Genomic DNA, 15778 nt, shown 5'->3' on the forward strand with positions numbered 1-15778 from the left:
CTTAGCCTGGGAATAGACAGGATTACAGGCGTGAATTACTGCGCCTGGCTCCCAGTTGATCCTGCCTTTGGTGCTCCGGCACCGCGGGAGGCGGGACTCCTCCGTTTTGCAGCCTCAGCTGAGCTCAGAGTAGAGGCGGGAGGGGCGACCCAGGAGCCGGAAGTTAGCGGTCTACTTGCTCGTCCCGAGTCCACTCCAGCCAATCAGATTAGGAATGGTGAGTCAGTCAGCCAACGGGGAGGCCGTATCCAGGTGTGGAGCCCGGAGAGAAGGCGGAGGGCGGGGCGTCGAGGTGCGGCTCACTGACCTATGGGAGGTAGGCCCGCCTCCGGGTGGGTACTTGAGGACGTGGTGACGTCGCGCAGGCGCGACGCGGCGTCCGAGGTGGCGGGGCTGGGACAGAGGTCCGCGGCTGAGGCTAGCGCGGCGGCGGGGCTGGCCCTGGACTCGCGGCCGCCAAGGGTGCGGATGCTGCTGGGCCGAGGCCGGGAGGATGGGGGAGCTGGGGAGGCGCTTCGGGGTCCCTGGAGGCCGCGGGGAGGGGGCGAAGCTGGGAGACTCCGGGGACCCCGGGGCTGGCCGGGCCTGCGAGGGGCGTGGCGGCCTCGGGCTGCTGGAGCAGGAACCGTGGGGGTCGCCGGCTCGCGGGCGTTTCGAGGAGGGAGTCGCTGCGGCCTCCTTGGCCCCGGTGGAGGGTGGGGCGAGACGGCGGAGGAGGCTCCCGGGCGGGGCGGCGGGGCCTCCGGTGGTGGCCGGGCGGTGGAGGTCGTCGGGCGGCCAGAGGCCCCGCAGGAGCTCGGAGCCGTCGTCCGGCGCCCGCGGGAGGCGGGACTGCGCGGGAGGCGGTGTGGGCTGCTGTTAGCGGGCGTGGGAGACCTGCCGAGGGGAGGGGTGGGACCGGAGCTGGGCCGGGGGTGGGCCTGGCAGGGAAGGGCCCGGGCGTCGCGTGGCTGACCGGGGCGCAGAGCGGCATCCGTCGGGGGCAGAGGTAGCCCAGTGCGGCCGATCCCCGCGCCTCGTACAGGGGTTACATGAGGGGCCGCTGGGAAAACCCAGCCACTAAGCGCAGGGCACCCCCAGGGGCTTGGACCTTAGGGTGGACTGGTGCAAGCGAGCAGGTGTCCGTTCACCAGGGAGGGATGACTGCCGCCTCATCTCCTGCTTTCCCTCTTTGCCTGTCTCCTCCAGGGTCCCAGGGGACTCCCGAGGCCCTGTCCCTGGGCCTCAGTGCTTTCAACTGGAGCAGAAGCGACTGGAAGGCAGACCAGCCACCATGTCGTCGTTCCGACAGGAAGACGTGGAGGACCACTACGAGATGGGCGAGGAGCTGGGCAGGTGAGCAGCCCTCTTTGATGGAGCGTTGGCCTTTCTAAACAGGAACTCTCCCTTCTTGTCCTTTGTCCCACAAAGGAATGAGTCGGTGTCATTTGCTGGTGGAAAGAGTTTGAGCGCTGGAGCCAGGTAGCCCTGCCCTTGAACTTTTTCTCTGAGGTACCCTGTGTTTGTTGTGGGGAGAAATGTCTAGTGCCAGACACAGAGCCTGGCACAGGCATGAGAGCAGAAGACACAGCTGTGTGTGTTCTTGAGGGTCTTTCTCTTTAACCTCTTTTTGGGGCACTGGGGTTTACTGTCCTGCTCAGGCTGGTGTTTAGCACTTGTGGGGAGATGCTGAGGTTTTCCCTTCCAGGGAGCAGCTGATGTCCTGCCTGTCTGGGCCTTGGAGGGCAGCCTCTGGCCCTGCCTCTAGACCAGCCAGGCCCCACTAAGCCCATCCTTTTTTTTTTTTTTGGTGGAGCCTCAAACCTTATTTGGTGAGTTTGCTGCTGGGCAGCCTCCTGGGATCCACTCAGGCCCGCCCCGTGATGTCACCAGAAAGGAATGTAAATAACTGAGCGGTGTGTCAGGCTGGGTGTTATTTGGGATCCTGAAATCCTTCCTTCAGGAATTTCCTCCATAACTGTGGTGGAGAATGCAGCCCCTTCCTTCTGCGAAATTTCATACTTTACTGTAGGAAATGCACTAATTAGCACCTCGGATTCAATTTGGCAAAAGTCAGTGAAATTTAATCCATATTTGGCCATTCCTCCATGTTGATGTTGATGGGGATGGGTTCCAGACTCCTGAGAATCCCTGGATGTTTAATGTAAAATGATATTGTACTTGTGTGTCACCTGTGCATGTCCTTCCATATACATGATCTTTTTTTTTTTTTAAGAGGAGAAAGGGAGGGAGGGAGGGAGAGAGAGAGAATCTTTTTTGGTAGATGGACACAACACAATGCTTTTATTTTTACGTGGAGCTGAGAATCGAACCTGGGTCCCACCTGTGCTAGGCAAGCGCTCTACCGCTGAGCCACAATCCCAGCCCATACGTTATCTTTTTTTAAAATATTTTTGTCGTTGTTGTAGATGGACCCAATATCTTTATTTTTATTTATTTATTCTTATATGGTGCTGAGGATTGACCCAGGGCCTCACGCATGCGAGGCAAGTGGGCAAGTGCTCTGTTACTGAGCCCCAGTTCTACATTATCTTCTTTATGTTTGATTTTTTAACTCTGTGTGTCTGTTGACTGTGGTCTTACTGCCAGTGGGCCAAATACAGTACAGTTATATGCTTTTTTTTCTTCTTCCTGTCAGTTATCTTTGTGCAGACTACAAACTCAAAATGCTGTATGTATTTTTAAAAAACTTTTTGTAGTTATAGATGGATAGAATGCCTTTATTTGGTTATTTTTAGGTGGTGCTAAGGATTGAACCCAGTGCCTCACTCGTGCTAGGCAAGTGCTCTGCCACTGAGCTAAGCCCCAGATCCCATTGTGTATAGTTTTAAATAGTTGAGGGGAAAAAAAGTTGGATTTCATGACCTGTAACAATGACAGGAAATTCTCCTTTCGGTGTTCACAATAACACTTGGTGGGAGGCTGGCCTAGCATGCATCAGGCCCTGGCTTCCCTCCCCAGCACTGTTGCAGTAAATAAATGGAGTGAATGAAGAAGAGGCTGTGGTCACAGCCGTGCTCCTGTGATGTTTTTGTGGCTTTTGCGCCACCAAATTACATGGTGGCTCTATGTGGAGACTGACTTGCCTGAAAAGCTGAAATGTTCATCACTTGGCCCTTTAAAGAAGGCGGGCCTCTGGGGCTGGGGTTGTGGCTCAGCGGTAGAGCGCTCACCTAGTACATGGGAGGCCCTGGGTTCGATCCTCAGCACCACATTAAAAAAAAAATAAATAAAAACAAAGATATTGTGTCCAACTACAAGTAAAAAGAATAAATATTAAAAAGAAAGAAAGAGAGCATGCCCGGCCCATAATTCTGGAAGTCCCCTTGCTGGGACACTCTGGCTCTCCACTCTTGTGGCCTCACTATGCCTCAGCCTCTCTGCTGATCAGCTCCAGCTACCTTTGTAGATCCAGCCCAAACTCACCCCAGGGCAGGGGATCCCCGAGTCCTAACAGCCTCACGTGGCCCAGTCTTGTCTGGTAGACCCCCCTCTGCGGACACCCTCCTTCAGTCTGGTGCTTTTCACGCTTGTGGTTGGAGAACATGCTGATGGGGTGGTTCCCTGGCAGGGACTCACCTCACGTGCCCCTTCACTGTGACTTTCCCCTGTTGGCTTCTGTCCTGGTGCACGGAGGAGCACTCTGTTTTCCCCAGTGGCCGCATGTTTCAGATGCGAGCCTCCCTCTGGTTTGTGTCAGGTCCTCACGTAGCTGGATGGAGGCCTGAAGCCCTGATCTCGGGCCTCCTGTGGGAGTTACAGGGAAGGAGGAGCATGTGGGCCAGGTTCTCAAGGAGGGTCTCTCCTGCGGGGCAGTCAGATGTGGGGAGATCACATGACCTTTCAACCTTGAGAGGGGAGGTGGACCTGGATGTCAGCGACTCACAGGATGGAGGTTCAGTGGGTCGGAGGATGTCGGCGTCAGGACTCTTCAGTGACAAACCGAAATCCCATGGGCATAAGGGAGGTTGGGATTGGTCTATGGTAATAGGAGTCCACAGATGGCCAGGGTGCTCCTGGGGGCCCTGTGTTCCGGGGTGCAGGCTGGCTCAGAGGAGCTGGAGGAAGCACGGTGCTGGGTGGAAGGGTTTGGGCTTGGTAGCACCTGCCCAGCATCCCCTCCGGCCGCCTGGGTTCAGAGTTTGGCTTGCCTCAGGTGGGCTTGCACCTGGTGGTCCTACCCATCATCCCACACCTGCTCTCACAGCAGGAGTCCAGCGCTACTGAGGGCTGGACTGACTGGCTGCTTTGGGCTGCAAGTTTTGATTTTTTGCCTGTCTAGGTCATGGTTGTGTCCTCTGCCATCCTTTTCCTGGGGCAGGTTTGGCATTTGGCCAGAGTCCTCGGGGCTGAGAGGGAACAAGATACAGCCATCGAAAGACAAGAGGTGGTGAGCGGTGCTGAGCAGGCGTCCATTCTGGACTGAGTCTCAGGCTTTGAAGTCAGTGGTACTTGTTAGACTGAAGGTTTTTTTCTTCTTCTTTTTTTGGTACTGGGGTTTGAACCTAGGGCAGCTTATCCCCGAGTTGCTGAGATTACAGGCATGTAATCTGGCACCCCTTTTCATTTTTTTTTTTAATATTTATTTTTTCGTTGTAGTTAGACACATCTCAGCCCGAGCCCCAGCCCCCACCTTTTCTTTCTTTTTTTTTGGGGGGGGGTACCAGGATTGAACTCGGGGGCATTCGACCCCAGCCCTGTTTTGTATTTTATTTAGAGACAAGTCTCACTGAGTTGCTTAGTGCCTTGCAGTTGCTGAGGCTGGCTTTGAACTTGCGATCCTCCTGTTTGAGCCTCCCAAGCTGCTGGGATTATAGGCAGGCATGCGCCACTGTGCCTGGCTTCTCTTTTCGTTTTTGAGACAAGTTCTCTTAAGTTGCTGAGGCTGACCTTGAACTTGAGATCCTCTTGCCTCAGCCTCCTGAGTTGCTGGGGTGACAGTGGTGTGCCGCCTAGCCTAGCTGAATAGGAGCACTTTGAAAAAAAAGTGGTTTTTTTTTTTGTAGTTGTAAATGGACAGCATGCCTTTGTTTGTTTATTTTTATGTGATGCTAGGGATTGAACCCAGTACCTCACACGTGCTAGGCAAGCGCTCTGCCACTGAGCCACAGTCCCAACCCTAGGAGCACTTTTTTTGTGTGTGTGTGGTGCTGGGAATTGAACCAGGGCCTTGTGCATGCGAGGCAAGCACTCTACCAGCTGAGCTGTATCCCCAGCCCCCTTTGAAGTTAGTGGCTTTTACTTTTTTCCTGTACTTAAAAAAATGGTAGCATAATATGCCTTGAAAAGCTCAATGAGGGTAGCGTTGCATCAAGTGGAAAGTGAGTCTTCGCCCCCTCGCCCACCCTCCTGCCATGCCTTGCATCTGAGCCCTTCTGTGTACACATGGAAACACGTGTACACAGGGCCGCAGCATAGACCTGTTTTAAACAAAAAGAATTTTTGTGTATTAGTTATATGTGTGTTAGCTTTACGATCCTATGATTAACTTATTAGAGAAAAAGTTTATTTAGTTAAGTTTATTTAGTTAAGTTCACAAGGTCATGTAGCCCATGGCTTTGGGCCTCTGACAAGGCTGGGGCAGCACACACATGTTGGAAGGACTGCTTGCATCTGGAGCTAGGAGGCAGGGGAGCCTGAGACTGGGGTCCCCAGGCTCTTGGAGGGCTTGGCTTCAGGGCAGAGACTCCTGCCAGGCCCACCTGCTAAAGTTCCCCTTGCCCACCAGTATCACCACTTGGCAGCAGCCTTCCACACATGGGCCTTTGGGGACACTCAGACAGTGGAGTGCTCTCTGCAGCTCGCTCCTGTCCTGTGGCAGGTCCTCTCGAGGGTCGCCCCCATGGTCTGTCCTGGTGCCTCCCGTGCACACTCACCCTCCTCTCTCCTCTTGCTGTTGCAGAAGCGCCTGGCAGCACTGGCTCAAGCGTTCTGCACCCATGTGCCCAGGCCCCGTGTACTGTCCTGGAGGGTTGGCTCCTTGTACTGAGAGGGCTATGGAGTTGCTGCCCATCCTTGCATTGGGCTCTTGTCCCAAGTCCCCACATACCTTGAGGTCCCAGGCGCAGGGCTGCACCCTGGGGCGCAAGAGGGGCTACTGTGCAGCCGCCCAGCTCACCTCCCCTCCCCACGCTCCCTCAGTGGCCAGTTTGCAATCGTGCGGAAGTGCCGGCAGAAGGGCACTGGAAAGGAGTATGCGGCCAAGTTCATCAAGAAGCGCCGCCTGGCGTCCAGCCGGCGTGGTGTCAGCCGGGAGGAGATCGAGCGGGAGGTGAGCATCCTGCGGGAGATCCGGCACCCCAACATCATCACTCTGCATGACGTCTTTGAGAACAAGACGGACGTGGTGCTCATCCTGGAGCTGGTCTCTGGTGGGGAGCTCTTCGACTTCCTGGCAGAAAAGGAGTCGTTGACCGAGGACGAGGCCACCCAGTTCCTCAAGCAGATCCTGGATGGCGTTCACTACCTTCACTCCAAGCGCATCGCTCATTTCGACCTTAAGGTGAGCCCTACGGGCCCTGGGGATAGAGCCAGCCATGCGTCCAGGATGGGAGCTGGGGGAGGCCCCGATCCTGCAGCAGAGCGCAAGTCCTCCAGCCCATTGCTATCCAAGGGTTGAGGGGACAGGACAGCCTGGGCCAGGGACCCGAGGGTGTGTCAGTCTGGCCATGCCACAGAATGAGGGTGCTCTGTCCAGACATGTGGGTGGGACACAGGAGTAGCAGAGGTCTTCCACTCCAGCCAGAAAATATCATGCTTCTGGACAAGAATGTGCCTGACCCCCGGATCAAGCTCATCGACTTTGGCATTGCCCACAAGATTGAAGCAGGGAATGAGTTCAAGAACATCTTCGGCACCCCGGAGTTTGTGGGTGAGTCCATGTGGAGTCTGCCCAGGGCTTGGCAAGGCGGGCATTTGCGGATTCCCACTGTGTATGGTCTCCGGCCACCCCTCCTGTGCCCAGCATCACGGGGACTCGGGTTCGTTTGGGGCTGTCACTGTCCAGCTCCTCTTCCCAGGGCCTGGGCTGAGTCAGCCCTGCCTGTGTCCATTCACTGACAAGTACAGTGGGGTTTGTGAGCACCTCCACCAAGGTCTGTCCTAGCTACTCAGGGTGCCTGAGGCATATACTTAGCGAGACCCTGTCTTAAAATAAATAAGCGCTGGGTGTGAATCCATCTTTGGTAGAGCTCCAGGGTGTAGTCTTTGGTAACGTCAAAAAAAAAAGAAAAAAATACATGTATATGGGGGGTGGAATGTGTGTGTGCGCGCGTACACATACATTCCCAACTGCGCGGGGCGGGCAAGGTGCTGTTCCTGTTGGCTGCTGTGTCCCCAGCGCCTGGCCCTATGCTCTCTTTTCTGTTCGTATAGCTCCTGAGATTGTCAACTATGAGCCCCTGGGCCTGGAGGCAGACATGTGGTGAGTGTCCCGGGAGCTGGCCAGGCTGGGGCCTTGCCTGTGTGCTTCCTTCTGGTGGTATCTGGGTGCCACGGGGGGATGGACAGACTGCTGTCTTAGGATAGAGGTTGGCAAATGGCAGCCCGAGGGCCAGGGCAGGCCCCTCTGCTCAGGGGTCTCCACGTTGTTTCCTACGGATGTTAGAAACAAAGCTGACAGCCGGGCGCGGTGGCACACGCCTGTCATCCCAGAGGCTTGGGAGGCTGAGCCAGGCGAATCGCCAGTTCCAAGCCAGCCTCAGCAAAAGTGAGGCCCTGAGCAGCTCAGTGAGACCCCGTTTCTAAATAAAATACAAAATAGGGCAGGGGACGGGGCTCAGTGGTTGAGAGCCCCTGAGCTCAATCCCTGGTACCTTCCCCCGCCCCCGCCAAAAAAAAAAAGAGAAAGAAACAAAGCTGATGGACATTGATGTGTTGGACGGACACAGTCTGAGGTTCAGTGTCTGACCCTATGTAAAAAGTTTACCACCAGGCCCCATGAGGGTCCCACTGTCAGTGTGGGGGTTGGTGTGGGGCCACGGTGCATCCCCACCCTGGCCAGTTTGAGCTTTGACATTAGTAGGCAAGGATGACCAGAGGTGCCCAGGTGGGAAACTCCAGGTGATCTCAGAGTGCTAGAGACAGGGACCAGGGACTGGCTGGAGGCTATGTGGAGCCCAGAGCAGAGGACAGTGTCAGCCCCTGAAGTTTGGGGCCAGGGCCGGGGGGATGTTGCCCCTGGCTCAGGGCTTCTGCCTTCCCTAGTGGTTCATTTGACCTGGCTGTGGACCTCTGTCCTGGGGGCCCCTCTGACCCATGTCCCTCCTTTCTGTCTTTCAGGAGCATTGGCGTCATCACCTACATCCTGTGAGTACTGGCCGGGGTGCTGACCTTTTGCTGGCCTGGTCGTGCCACACAGCAGTTGCCTGTCTGGCCTGTGCTGGAGTCAGGGCTGTTCCTGGGGACTCGGGGGTCCCGCCAGCTCTGCACAGTGGTGCTCAGTGACCCTGGGTGAGGGAAGGAGCAAGTGGAGCAGTGGAGGGTTCTCTGTGGGTGCTATTATGGGCTTCTGGAAAGTTCTGAGGCCAGGCCCTGTTTTCTGAGTGGCCGTGCTAGGAGGGGGTATGTCTCCCCTCCACTGTGGACAGTCCACTGGCAGCCAGAGACAGAAGGGCTGAGTCCTGGCCTTTCCCTGCTGCTGCCTGGGACAGCTCGGCCAGGCCAGGCCTGTGCCGCGTTGGTCCCTGGCCTGGAGGGTGGGCACACCAGGCAGACTTGGCCGTGGCTCCTTGGAGGGAGGTAGTTGCCCTGTGTCCCTCTGTCCAGGTGACCTGGGGGTTATGGAAGACTGGCATAAATAGCAGATTTCCTTCTGCAGACGAGAGGACACTGCTGTTGACCTTGGTGCCTGAGGTCAGTGGTGGCCCTGGCCAGGCGCTCCGTTTCCTCACTAGCATCACTTTCTGGCTGGAACCCAGGAACCCCCGACACTGGGGACATCTCCTCGCCTCCCCCAGTCAGACCGTTGGTCTCTCGCCTGGGCACTGTCGGGCACTTTAGAGGGCACCCACTTGGGGCTTTATGTGCTCTGTGAACAGCTGGGGTTCCGCACCCCTGCCCAGAGCCTCAGAGATGTTGGACCAGGAGCACAGGCCTCTAGAGACTCCCCTGAAAGTGGCCACTGTGCCCTTTAGTTGTCGAGTGCTTTAGGAGAAGCTCTGAGCTGTGTCCACCCAGACACCAAGTTTCCAGAGACATGTCCCCTCCATGACTGGGAGGTGATCTTTGACGCAGCTTGGTGGGTGACCAGGTGACTGTGTAGAGGAATGTGTCCCCAGTGGTCAGGTGTCCCCCTCGGCCCATCCTGTTTGGCCCCCTGTGGGCCCACTGGAGTCTGAAGGTGAACCAGAAGGTGGCACGGTCACAGCGGGTGTGCGGGGACTGGGGCACCCCATCGAGCCTGTGCCTGCCTGGGTCTTCCAGCCTTAGTGGCGCGTCCCCATTCCTGGGTGAGACCAAGCAGGAGACCTTGACCAACATCTCGGCCGTGAACTACGACTTCGACGAGGAGTACTTCAGCAGCACCAGCGAGCTGGCCAAGGACTTCATCCGCCGGCTGCTTGTCAAAGATCCCAAGTAGGAGCACGTACTGGGCCCCTGGGAGAAAGCCGTGCCCGCTCTGCCCATGCCCCAGCCTCCAGCCACCCACCCCTGCCCACCCCACCTCGCACTCCAGTGCAGTCCACTCAGGGCTCCCACGGCCTTGAGGGCTGGCTGGCTCCTCAGCCAGGCAGAGGGGATTGAGGACTGGTCTGGCCACGCCATATTTGTTTTGTTCTAGTTTTTATTTTTTGTTTTTGGTATTGGGGACTGAACCTGGGGTGCTTGACCCTTGAGCCACATCCTAAGCTCTTTTTTAATTTTTTAATTTTGAGTTTATGTGCTCTGTAAACAGCTGGGATTCTGCACAGAGTCTCCCTGAGTTACTTAGGGCCTTGCTAGGTTGCTGAGGCTGGCCCTGAACTTTCGATTCTCCTACCTCAGCCTCCTGAGCTGCTGGGATTACAGATGTGCACCATCACACCTGGCCATACCATGTTTTTAAAAACCTTAAATTCCTTACTAGCATTGGAGATGGGTTTGTGTAAAATTCCAGATCCAGCAAAACGTAGAACCCTGGCACCCAGTCTGCCACGGTGCTCTCCTGTGACCTGGCCCTCCTGTGGGTGCCTGAGTTTATGACTGCAGTGGGAGGTTGTGGTTCCATTGAAAACATACCCCAGGCTTCCTGTCCCAGGTCCCTGCCCCTGGCCTCCCGGTTGGCCAAGCAGAGGCTGGGAAGGACTCCAGGGGGCTGGGGGGTACATACGGGGAGTGGCTGGAAGCAGGGTGCTAAGGGCCAGTGCTGTGGGGGGACAGCCTGGGTAGATGGAGTGGAGGACACAGGTGTGACTTGGGGTGGTCTTCCAGGAGGAGAATGACCATCGCCCAGAGCCTGGAGCATTCCTGGATCAAGGTGAGGACTGAGGTGTCTGTCCCACTGGGGGACAAGCCCTCCGCGTCTGGGAGGTCCCTGTGCTGCAAGGGGGCGTGGAGCGCAGGTCAGCAAGGCCCGGCAGAGCCTGGCCTGCTGTGGCAGTGGGAAGGCTGTCTGCACGCCTGCTCCACGGGTGGACACGGGAGTTGGTGGACTCCAGTCCCAAAGGCCACGGCTTGCCCTCGGGCTCCAGGCGCCTTCTTCCCTGTCCCCTGCAGGCCATCCGGCGGCGCAATGTCCGCAGTGAGGACAGCAGCAAGAAGCCCGAGCGGCGGCGCCTGAAGACCACGCGGCTCAAGGAGTACACCATCAAGTCGCACTCGAGCATGCCGCCCAACAACACCTACGCCAACTTCGAGCGCTTCTCCAAGGTGCTGGAGGAGGTGGCGGCCGCCGAGGAGGGGCTGCGCGAGCTGGAGCGCGGCCGCCGGCTGTGCCGCGAGGACGTGGAGGCGCTGACGGCCATCTACGAGGAGAAAGAGGCCTGGTACAAGGAGGAGAGCGACAGCCTGGGCCAGGACCTGAGGCGGCTGCGGCAGGAGCTGCACAGGACGGAGGCGCTGCAGCGGCAGGCGCAGGAGGAGGCCAGGGGCGCCCTGCTGGGGGCCAGCGGGCTCAAGCGCCGCTTCAGCCGCCTCGAGAACCGCTACGAGGCGCTGGCCAAGCAGGTGGCCTCCGAGATGCGCTTTGTGCAGGACCTGGTGCGCGCCCTGGAGCAGGAGAAGCTGCAGGGCGGGGAGTGCAGCCTGCGCTAGTGGCCTGGTCACCCCTCTGCAGCCCCAGGGTCACGCCGGCCTGGCTGCCACCCAGGCCACCCTCTCCTCAGCGGGACCACCTCCCCTGTGGCCAGGGCCTTAGCTTCTGCGCAGGCTTGGAAAGGGGCCACCGCCCAGACGGCACTGGCGATGGTGGGTGTCATGGCCTGGAGCACTGCCTGGTGGTGGGGGTGGCGGCCAGGGCCCCTGAGCAGGCAGGCAGAAGCTGACAGCCTGGAGTGGTGTCTGTCCATGGGTTCATGCTGGGCAGCGGGCCCCATCCTGTCCAGCAGGTGGCTCTTGAGCCCCAATCAGCCCTGTCCACAAATGCTTGCTGTGTGACGTGCCTGGCCTTGTGCTGCGTCCTGATGATCAAACTGTGCTGGTGATTGATGCCCTTCCCGCTGGTCTGGCCTGGTGCAGCCGCACAGTTCTATAACCCCAGTGGATTTAGAGGCTGAGGCAGGAGGATGCAAGTTCAAAGCCAGCCTCATCAGCTTAGTGAGACCCTGTCTCTTAAATAAAAAGGGCTGGGGATGTGGCTCAGTGGTCAAGTGCCCCTGGGTTCAATCCCCAGTACCGGAAAAAAAAAAAAAAAAAAAGTTGGTGTTCTGGGGAACTTGGCAGTAAATGGAGCATTGGTTGATGCTGGTCTTGGGGCCCAGGGAGTCTCCAAGTGCTGGGTGAAGGGGCACTGGGGTCTGAGCACGGGCTGTAAAGCAGCCACCACCCTCTTGGTCCCCTAGAAGCATCTGAGGGGCCCTGTGCTGTGTGCCATCCTCCTGTTCCTAGTGGTGCCAGGATGCACCTGCTCTGAACAACACAGCCCCAGCCTGTCCCTTGGCTGCAGTGCCCAGTGGCCCTCAGGGTATTCTCGCTCCTGTCTCAGTTGGTACCTTGTGATCCTCGGGGCTGTGTGGATGAGGTCCCCCAGGACTGCCTGCAACAGGCTGGCGCGTCGCGTTGGCCAGGGGAAGTGTGGCTCTGCCTCACCCTGCTGGTGTCCCCGGACCTCCTGCCGGGAGCCGCTAGATGGCAGTTTGGACTAAGGCACTGGGTGGCTAGTACCATGGGGTGCCACTAGGTGTCGCCTCAGCCCACCCGGAAGCCTTGGATGGGGGGGGCAGTGTGCAGGCTGAGGCCATGCCCAGGTCCTCCATGGTCAAGAGCCCCCCGTGGTGGGTGTGTGGCTCCTTTGAGTGCTGATGCCTTTGCAAAGGGCTGGCCTGGACAGGAGCCTGTGCAGAGGAGCCGGGGCCCCCTGGAGCAGCAGCCCCACCCCTGTCCTGGTCTGCTGGTGCCGGCCCTGCAGCTCAGCGCCAGGTGCAGGAGACAGGTCTCCCATTGGGGAAGATCAGGTGCAGTGGCTGTGACTGGCCCGTGCTCTGCTCCATCCAGGCCCCCGCCCATAGAGGTGCTGTGGGGCACAGCTCAGCTGGGGGCCTCAGGGAGGGGCCCCCAGCACCACCCTCCACCAAGCCCTGCGAGTTCTTTAACAATGCTTTGTGGTTGGGAGATTGAGGTCAGTCTGCAGTGCTGTCCAGCAGTGGCACATCACAGGTGGGAGGACACTGCCCCGCAGACTTGTGCGGGGATGTTCACGGAGGCACAGTGGCAATGGCTTGAAGGAAGCGCTCTCGTTGACAGACACAGTGCACTCCCCCTCCTGGGGCGTCCCTCAGCCACCTGCACAGGCCAGGTGACAACTGCCATGCTGATGGAACCCAGGACCTCTTGCTCAGAGCCAGACACACAAGGCCACTGTGTGCCCCAGTGACAGGAGACATCCAGGACAGGAGTCAGAGATGGGACATGGATTGGTGGGCGCGGGGCTGAGGCTTGCCTTGGCATGACAGTGACAGTGTGAATGTGCTCGATTGTCACCGATGGTGGAATTTGTTATGTGTGTTTTCCCACACAAAAAACATGGAGCTGGGCTGGGGCTCGGGGCAGAGCGCTTGCCAGCACGTGTGAGGCACTGGGTTCGAGTCTCAGCACCACATAACAATAAAGGCCTGCTGTCCGTCTACAAGTATGAAAAGAAAAATTTAAAGACAACCACATCAGGGGGCTGGGGATGTGGCTCCAGCGGTAGCGCGCTCGCCTGGCATGCGTGCGGCCCGGGTTCGATCCTTAGCACCACATACAAAGATGTTGTGTCTGCCGAAAACCAAAAAATAAATATTAAAATTCTCTCTTTAAATTTTTTTTTTTGGAGAGAATTTTAATATTTATTTTTTTTAGCTTTCGGCAGACACAACGTTTTTGTTTGTATGTGGTGCTGAGGATGGAACCCGGGCCGCACGCATGCCAGGCGAGCGCGCTACCGCTGGAGCCACATCCCCAGCCCATAAAATTCTCTCTCTCTTAAAAAAAAAAAAAAAAACCACATCAGGCCAGTTTGTTGTCCCAACTATTTGGGAGGCTGAGGTAGGAGGATCATGAACCCAGGAGTTTGAGGCCAGCCTGGGCAGCATACGAGACCCCACCAAAAACCACAAAGCAGCCAGGTGCAGTGGTGCATGTCTAATCCCAGTGGCTAGGGAGGCTGAGGCAGGAGGATTGTAAGTTCAAAGCCAGCCTCAGCAACAGCGGGGTGCTGAGTAACTCAGTGAGGCCCTGTCTCTAAGTAAAATACGGAATAGGGCTGGGGAGTGGCTCAGTGGTGGAGTGGCCCTGAGTTCCTGAGCCTGCAGCCTGCACCGCCTCTGCTGCCCCTCCCCGCTGTGTCCCCCTGCAGGTAGAGGAGGGTACTGTGTGATGGCTGCTGCCACCTGCCTTCACAGCCAAGGCCACCTGAGGCCCTGTTTAAAGTCTGAGGTTTCCAACTTGGTGCCGCCTGATGGCATGGGAAGGAGCTGGTGGCCACTGCCAGGTTTTTGTGATCCATTTTCAAGTTACAAAGGAGTGAAATCAAGAGAGGCCCGACTCCACCCTGAGGCTCTACCGCCTCAGCTGCTCTGGTGACCATGAAGTGGGCCATGAAGTGGTCAGGAGCGGCAGTCACTGACGGCTGGGCCCAGGAGGCCCGTCCTGGCTCCAGTGTAGGATGCTGGCGGGAGACTGGGCCAGGCAGGTTCTGCTGGTGCTGTGTCACCTTAGTGCCACAGCTGCCTAGGGAGCGGCTAAACGCATGTTCCTGGCTGAGTGCTCAGGATCCAGGTGAGCACACAACCGCCAGGGGACAGCAAGAGGCCTGACCTGTCCCGGGCAACAGCCCATGGCCTGAGTGACTACTTGTGCCTGGGATATACCTGTGCCTGTGTCCACGGCAGCATGACCACCACGGCACGAAGGTGGGGACAGCTCACATCCATGTGTCGGTGGGTGGATAAATGACATGCAGGATTTGATTCAGCCACCTGCTACGACGTGGGTGACCTGAGAAGAGTGCTCAGTGGCATGAGCCAGAATCAAAAGGGTCCCCTCACAGGAGGGTCCCTGGAGTCATCAGGCCCACAGAGCCAGGTGCAGACGATGGTGCAGGGCTGGGAGTTGGTGTTCCTCAGGCCGACGCTTCCCCTGGGGAGATGAGAAGCCCTGGGGCCCTGCCTTGGACTGACTCCTGTGTCCTTGCCCAGTACTCGGCCAGAGCCCTAGCCCCGAGTTGGCCTTTGAAGGTCACTAGATGCAGGAGCAGTGCCTTAGAAGAGGAAGCTGGATGTGGGGACCACATCTGTCATTCCAGCTACGCTGAAGCCACAGCAGGAGGATGGCAAGTCCCAGGCCAGCCTGGGCAGCTTAGCCAGACCCTGACTCCAAATGAAAAGGGCTGGGGCAATGCTCCTGCCACACGCCAGTCCCCGGAAAACAACCTCCCGTCGTGAGCAAACCATCACTCATAGCCCTGACCGCCCTCCATGCTGCCCAGTACCCTGAGGGTCAAACCTGGCCTCTCAGAGGCCTCTGGGGTTCTTTGGGGACAAGGACCATCACTCCATCCCTGGGGAGAGTGGGGAGGCCCCTTGGGTCACTGTCTTGGGAGATGTGGCACTCAGCGGCTCATGGGAGGGCAGGACAGGCCAAGCACACTCTCCTCCCAGCAGGAGGTAAACCCTGGGGCCAAGCAACTCCATCAGAGGTCAGGGCCGGGGCGGGGGGGGGGGGGCATTCAGAAGGACACATGCCCAGATTCGGGCCTTGCTTCGGTGGCTGTGTGGCCTTGGGCCCTTCATGCCCTCTCTGACCTCCCTCTGGGCTTCTCTGAGACGGGGATGAGGCTCCTGGGTGCCCATTCTTGTTAAGGACACACTAAGCAGGGGCCATCTGACTCCTCCCCAGTAGCTGCGTGAGCTGATTCGGGGCATTCAGGGCAGGATGGTTGTTGAGGGCCAAATTGTGTTCCCTCCAAAAGTAAATGTGGCAGTTATGTCCCCAGGGCCAGTGAGTGGGACCTTATGTGGGAATAGCGTCCCTGTAGATGTCATTCCTTAAGATGAGGTCATAGTGCATTAGGCAGGGTCTTACTAAAATGACAGGGGTCCTCATAAGAACCCTGTGGGACAACAGAGGCAGAGACTCGAGTGGGGACAGGCTGAGGGCCCTC

The 15778-nt window shown here is 57.7% G+C and overlaps 1 protein-coding gene across 1 annotated transcript; it reads left to right on the forward strand.

The window, feature by feature from the left end:
- Positions 1-371: 371 nt before the first annotated feature.
- On the forward strand, positions 372-13233 carry Dapk3 (death associated protein kinase 3). The gene is made up of 9 exons (XM_027952690.2): positions 372-462; positions 1189-1335; positions 6142-6502; positions 6742-6871; positions 7375-7423; positions 8281-8307; positions 9424-9576; positions 10411-10456; positions 10696-13233. Exons 2-9 carry the CDS (start codon positions 1274-1276, stop codon positions 11230-11232), a joined length of 1365 nt encoding a protein of 454 aa, XP_027808491.1. The 5' UTR covers positions 372-462; positions 1189-1273; the 3' UTR covers positions 11233-13233.
- The last annotated feature ends 2545 nt before the right edge of the window (positions 13234-15778 follow it).

The sequence above is a fragment of the Marmota flaviventris genome, chromosome 1 (assembly GCF_047511675.1).
Source record: "Marmota flaviventris isolate mMarFla1 chromosome 1, mMarFla1.hap1, whole genome shotgun sequence".
Lineage (NCBI taxonomy): Eukaryota > Metazoa > Chordata > Mammalia > Rodentia > Sciuridae > Marmota > Marmota flaviventris.